The sequence below is a fragment of the Equus przewalskii genome, chromosome 16 (genome assembly GCF_037783145.1).
Source record: "Equus przewalskii isolate Varuska chromosome 16, EquPr2, whole genome shotgun sequence".
NCBI classification, from domain to species: Eukaryota; Metazoa; Chordata; class Mammalia; order Perissodactyla; family Equidae; genus Equus; species Equus przewalskii.
Window position 1 is genome coordinate 22,726,964 of NC_091846.1, and position 6,933 is coordinate 22,733,896.

At 43.7% G+C, this 6,933-nt stretch overlaps 1 protein-coding gene across 5 annotated transcripts in view; it reads right to left on the reverse strand.

The window, feature by feature from the left end:
- The window catches only part of RB1 (RB transcriptional corepressor 1), a 155,259-nt gene extending 149,028 nt beyond the window's left edge, over positions 1–6,231 (reverse strand). For 2 of the 5 annotated variants that reach the window (XM_070578233.1, XM_070578237.1), the window contains exons 1-2: positions 5,682–6,231; positions 2,763–2,889 (exon numbers count right to left, since the gene is read on the reverse strand). In XM_070578233.1, the coding sequence (XP_070434334.1) occupies positions 2,763–2,889; positions 5,682–5,815 (261 nt within the window). In that variant the 5' untranslated portion in view covers positions 5,816–6,231. Of the gene's footprint in view, positions 1–2,762; positions 2,893–5,681 lie in introns of all 5 variants that reach the window. The other 3 variants (XM_070578232.1, XM_070578235.1, XM_070578234.1) reach the window with 3 other exon arrangements.
- Positions 6,232–6,933: the final 702 nt, after the last annotated feature.

Genomic DNA, 6,933 nt, shown 5'->3' on the forward strand with positions numbered 1-6,933 from the left:
AGATTAGAAAACTGAGGCTTGGAGATTTTAGGTAACTTGTTCAAGATCACAGAGCTAATTGGTAGATATGAGATTTGAGTCAGTCCAATCTGATGACAAATCCTTACTCTTAACTCATCCTCTATTCCAATAAACATCATACAAAAACATCAACCAAAAACATCATGCCAAAAAGAACTCCCCAAGGTACCATATTCCTCTTCTTGTTTCAAACACAGCCAATGGCAACTAGAATAGCTGCATCAGAGCAGGTTCATTTTGTCATTACATTTGCTTCCCAGCACATACTCTGTTACATTCTACCTTAGAAATTATTGTATAAACAGAGGTTAAATTCTCAGGCCAACCCTCAAAAACTTGACTATCACTTAAAATAACATTTCTAGGAAAGTCCGTTGAATTATATCAGGACAATACAACATCATCCTCTGTCATACCCCTCAAAAAGGTACCCAAAATTCCAAAGGTAACAGAATTCCTTTCTTGCCTTCCTCCAGCACACAACCAGGAATTTCACATCGCCTACTCCCCATCAAGAGCTCCATTAGGAAATAAGATTTAAACTGTGTCAGTTCCCATAGAAGGTAGGGACAAAGCCAGGAGCAGAAAAGGGTGGGATAAGAAAGTAGTAACATTTATTTGAATATGTATTCAAGTATGAAGCCCAAAAGGGCCTCTACAATTAAAACTACTACTGCTATAGTTTAGTAAAAAAAAAAAAGTTTTGTGCGAACTAGCCTGAAAACCTAACTACCATATTGTACTTGCAAAGAGATTTGGTACACAACCCACTTATAAATTATAAATCCTTTAACTCCATATGCACAAAAACAGCTTTGTACACAAAGTACTCAAATCAACGAAAATATACATTAAATGCTTTGGGATGATAATACCAAAGTCATTCATCCAAGATACTTCAGTATTCTTCCTCTTTTTTTAGTGAGGAGTTCTAGAATATGTTCAGATCTTTGGAATTGTGGGATTCATTTTCTCTTTTTTATTACCAGATGCTATGGACTGAATGCTTGTGTCCTTCCAAAATTCATATCCTGAAAACCTAATGCCCACTGTGATGGTATTAGGAGGTGGGGCCTTTGGGAGGTGATTAAGTCATGACGGTAGAACTCTCATGAATGGGATAAGTGCCCTTATAAAAAAAGGCCTGAGAAAGTTTCCGCCCATTGCCCCATGTGAGGATAGCAACAAGGTGCTATCTATGAATCAGGAAGTGGGCCCTCACCAGACACAGAATCTGCTGGCACCATGATCTTGGACTTCCCAGCCTCCAGAACTGTGAGGAATAAATTTCTGTTGTTCATAAGTCACTCAGTCTATGGTATTTTGTTATAGTAGCCTAAAAGGACTAAGACATCAGAGACTTAAGTTTTTAAATTTTAAATTTTTTTAAGGTTTTTGAGATTTTAAATATTTTTATGGAATGTACATAAACATATTTTTTTCCCCTCCCCAAAGCCCCAGTGCTAGTTATAAGTCCTTCTAGTTCTTTGTGAGCCACTGTCACAACATGGCAACTGACAGACGAGTGGTGTGATTCCACGACCAGGAAATGAACCCGGATGGCCTAAGTGGTGAAAGCACCGAACTTTAACCAATAGACCATCAGGGCTGGCACCAGAAACATATTTTGCTGTGTTGATCTGATCAGTAAAAACAGATAGACACATATTCTAATACAATGCTGATGAGACAGTAAATTCATTAGAAGTGTCTGTCTGGAGTGGAATTTAGCAATAATTACCCAAAGTTTTACAAATGTTCATAGCTTTTGACTCAGTAATTGTAAGAATTTATCCTAATAATCAGAGATTCACTTACCAAATTATTTAACAAATTATGGAGGATTTACTTTGTGTGAGGCATTTTTCTTATGAATAAGACCATTTATCGCATTATTTTACAGTGCCAAAAGCTGGCGGAAAAATGTCCAATAACAGTAAGAGTTAACAAATTAAAATACACCTAATGGATAAAATATACTACCACTGGAAACTACAGTGTCAAATATCAAAAAATATTTAAAACATAAGAAAATGTTCATACGTTAAGAAAGTTTTTTAAAAGAAAGATAAAAAACTATTATGTAACTACATGTAACTCTACATAACTACATGTATGATCCCAAATCTGTGTTTCAGATCTTATTAGCCAGGGACCTCAGTCAAGTTACTTAACCGCGACTTCAATGTCTCCATCTGTAAAATGAAGATTTTGTATTTCACATCTCAATGGATTGTTAAATGAGTTATTTGCAAAGTGCTTATAATATTCCCCCAGTATATATAAAGCACTAAAAATTATTTGCTGTTGTTATTATTTTTATACATACACACATATACATGCACAAAGAAATGGAAAAAATTTATCAAAATGTGGAAGTCTAACAAAATTAATTCTGAGACAATGAGGAAATTTGAACACTGACGACATAGTATAAGATATTAAAAATTATTTTATAAGGTGTGACTTTGTTTTTTTAAAAAGCCTTTATATCATCGTGAAGTATTCATAAACAAAATATGGTATCTGAGATTTGCTTTAAAATACTTTGGTAGGAGGCTTACGCAGAAAGATTTTTTTTTAATATTTAATGTTATCAGAAGTAAATTACCTCAGGTAATAGAATTATCACTAGCTTTTCTTTTCTTTCTACTTTTCTATTTTCCAAATTTTCTACAGTGATTCAAAATTACTGTTAAAATGAGAAAAACGTTTTCAAAAAATTTTAAGAAAATCCTTACCAATACTCCATCCACAGATGAAATTTTCTCCCAAGTTAACCAAGCTCTTTCTCTGACATGATCTGGTATCTTTAATTTCTGGCATAATGCAGTAAAATCAGGTTCTTCAGTTTCTTCAAACTCAAGCCTACTAAATGAAAATACACATATAATAGGTATATACTTATAAATCAAACTAATTAAGTAAACATTTGTTTCAATGCTTTGCGTATAATAACAGCATTCTGAAGGATAGCATCACTAAATACTTTAAGATCTTATTTATCTTTGAAAAAAATTATACTTAGAATTTAAACATGTTTCTCTTTTTCATAATCTTCCCAAAATAAGGATACCACATAGTGAAAGATGTTTGCTGGTCTGATGAATCACATATACTTCAAAGCAGCAATAGTAGCTAAAGCTGTTTGGGAAAACTGGGACAACGATTACAGCAAGAAGAGGAAAGCCCACAGATAATATTACAGAATCAACTCAGTATCAGTGACTTTGCTGAAATGCACTTATCAGCGTTTCACACAATCTCTCTACCTACTATCATTTCTCACACAATTAACCTGACATAAATTACTGCTATGCTTATTTCAGTCTTTTCTCCTCGATCTTCCTTAACCAAGACAGGCAGTCAAGACAGGCAAATTCCTTTTCATTCATTTAATGTCTGGCTGACTTCTAATAATTATGATAATAATAAGAGGAATAGCTAATAATTTTTGAGTATTTACTATGACCCTGTACAAAGCACCTTAGATGTATGGTTTCAGTGAATAGGACATCAGTCCTATTAGGTAAGTAGTCTTATTAACATTGTTTTATAGATAAGTACCAAATCAGAGAAGTTAAAGCACTCACCTGAAGTAATGGCCCGCATATGGGAAACCATGATATAAACTCAACAGTCTATCTGCATAACCCAGGCCCTTGACCACTATTCCACACTGCCAACCCTCCTTCAAAATATAATTGACTTTTGATTATCTCAACAATGAAGGTCGGGTGCTGTTCCTAGCGATGGTTTCCCCTCCAACTACATCACTGAGGCCAGAGATAATGCAACAGAAGTAAGATCTCAACTCTCAAGGTAGAAATGAACTGTTACTGGAAGTGCGATTAAACTAGGTCCAGAATCCATCCCTAAGCAAGTTTCTCCACATCAGATTGCCAGGCAGTGGTTCTACCCTTGCTAAGTAGTTAACACAGAGTTTGACTGCCCATGCTAATGAAACCTTTTGTGGGTATGGATAATCAAGAGCAGACTGTATCTTGTATGGTTATGACTTACAGGACAATTTTTGATAGTTCCATCATTCAAAGATATATAAAACTACATGTTGGCAAAAAATAAAATAAACAAAGTCCTTCTATTCTCAGATGATGTCCAGAACTTCAAGAACATCTAGTTACCCTACAATAATCGAGAATCCTTCCAAAGCTATGTGGAATTCTTTAGAGTAGACATTACAGCTCTTTCTAAAGGAAATCTTTCTCAAGTATTGGATACATCAGAGTTTAATCAGAAACTAATGTCTTCTCCCAGAACATCCCTAGACTTTTTTTTTTTAACTAGTGAGTTTGATTTTTAATTGACCCATAAGACAGCTCATTTAAATAAATTAATTTTTAATAGCCTTTCACAGGCCAACTCCAAAAGCCCATTCCAACCTTTTACAATTTGCCTCAACTCTGTCTGCGTCTAGAGAGATGAAAGAAACAGGACTTGGTGACGGACTAGAACGAGGGAGGGAGTGCTGAGGGACAGAAAGGCGTCTCATTCCTCTGCAACGGTTGTATAGTCTCAAAGTAGGACCAATGCTGACAATAATGACAATTATACTCTTTCAATCTTAGCTTCTTAGCCATAAAGCATCACAATCAAGAAAAATAAGATGCTGCAATACAATAAATATCTCCGTGTCGTGTTCTACCGCATGATCACGGACTTGCTTAAATTTAGAGCCCACTTAGGAAAAAAAGAAGTGCCATGGGAGCACACGGAAAACCACTAATTTTGTGCCCAAAGAAACAAACAGAAGAGGGGACACCAAGATCTTTGCCGACTCAAAGCCAAAAGGCAAAATGGAAGAAATAATGAGACAGGCTGGAGCAGATTAACACGCAAGAAGAATTTTATATAACAGGAAAAAAAAGAAAAAGCTTAGAAACTGTTAAGCACTTAGACTCATGTCTCAGAAAACTTCCCCTCATACACGAGTTCCTCTACAGAATTATGTTCCACCAGTCACTACCGATGGCTCTGAATCCCCAAGGCCTCAAGAACTGTTATAAGGGAATCCCACAAAGCACCTCCGAGTCCCCTGGGGGCAACTGACACCCAGGACCCCACCGGGCACATCCCAGGCCGTCTCCGCAGCAGCGCCCAGGGCTTTCGGGCTGGCCTCTCCCAGCACCGGGCTTCAGATGCACTGCGCGCCCGGAGGAAAACACTCCCAACTGCTGCATCGCGGGAGACCGAAACAGAAAGTCAAACGACCACCAGCCAACTACAAACCTCCACGGGAGAAAAACTCTCCACCACACACCAGTTCGTCTCTTTTTTTTTTTTTTTTTTTTTGCGTTTGACGGGGCCTCGAAGCTCCCCGCCGCCCGCGAGCCTCCCGACCCGCGGAGAAAAGGCGGCACCTGTCACTTCGCTCAGACACCCGAGCCCCACCCGCCCGACACCTGTCAAGCTCGCGCCGAGACCCCTCCCGGCTGCCCTCCCCTCGCTCCCGCACCCACACGCCTGTCACCGTCCTCCAGGCGCTCCGCGGGGGCGGGGGACCTGGGGGGACCCTCCCGCCGCCGGGCCCCGGACCCGGCGAAGACGCGCCCCCGCCTAGACGCCGCCGCACCCGCCCCGGCGCACCCTCGGGGCGCCCATCCCGCGCGCCGGCCGCCGCCGCGGCTCTGCCCGCTCACCTGGCCAGAGGCAGGTCCTCGGAGCCGCTGTCCTGCTCGGGGTCCTCCTCAGGCGGCGGCGGCGGCGGCGGCGGCGCCGGGGGTTCGGCGGCGGCGGCGGCGGCGGCTGCTCTCCGGGGGCTTTTGGGCGGCATGACGCCTTGCCCGGGCAGGAGTCGGCCGGCGGCGGAGGAGGGCCGGGCAGGGAGGACGCGCGCGCGCCGGGCACGCCCCGTCCGCTCCGACTCCCGTTACAAAAATTTGAACGTCCCCTGAGAAAAACCGGACGAGCCCTCCCCCGCCCGGCAACGAGCGCCGCGTCCAACCGCGGGAAAACGTCACTTCCGCCCGCGGCGTCACGTCCGCGAGGCTCACGGGCCCGGCGGCGTCGGGACGGAACCGGGGCACCGGGCGGGGCGCGGCTGGGGGCGCGAGGTCGCGCGGGCTGGCAGGGAGCCCCGGCCGAGACTGAGCCGCCTTCCCTGAGCCGCCGCCGCCGCCGCCTGAGCCTGGTCTACCCGAAACTCTCCCTTCCAGGCCGGGGTGCCGGTCCCGGAGCGTGACACAGTCTGGTGGGCGAGCCCGGGCCCCCTCCTTTTGAGGGGCCCGGCACGGGCTGCCGCTCCGCCCCGCCGTGAACCTCGGGCGGTGCACCCTGGCGGGCACGCCCCTCTCCGCCGTGGGCGGCGCCCTCCCGCCCCGCCACGCTCCTCCCGCCCAATCGGTTCAGCAAGTCGGCCAAAACAAAAACAAACATTTGTGGAACGCCTAATGGGAGCTGAGCTCTGCCGATCACGAGAAGATAGAGAGTGTGGGGCAGTTGCTGGCCTTTGAGAGCTCACTGGGGAGGGGAGGAGGGGGGGCCTGTGGGTAAAGAACAGATTATAGTGTGATAAGTGTTTTAATAGTGCGAAAACAGGAGGCAGCCTCCAGTTGTCTTAAGGCACATCTTCACAAGAGCGGCGGCCGTTGAATAGAAGTTTGCCTGGCGCACCGAACGTTTCAGGAGGGCTTACTATGTTCCAGGGATGGTGCTGGCCATTTTACATGATTATATTGCTGAAGCCCAGAGACAACCCTTTAAACTGACTAGTCGTAGTATACCATCTTCCAGATGGGGAAAACAGGCTCGGAGGAGTTAATTAATTTGCCCCATATTACAGAGCTGATGGGTGGCAGCGGATTTGAACCCAGGTTCTTATTCATTACATTACGTTGATAAAGAAAACACCAACAATTATCATTCCCTATGTATACCATGACACATACAAGG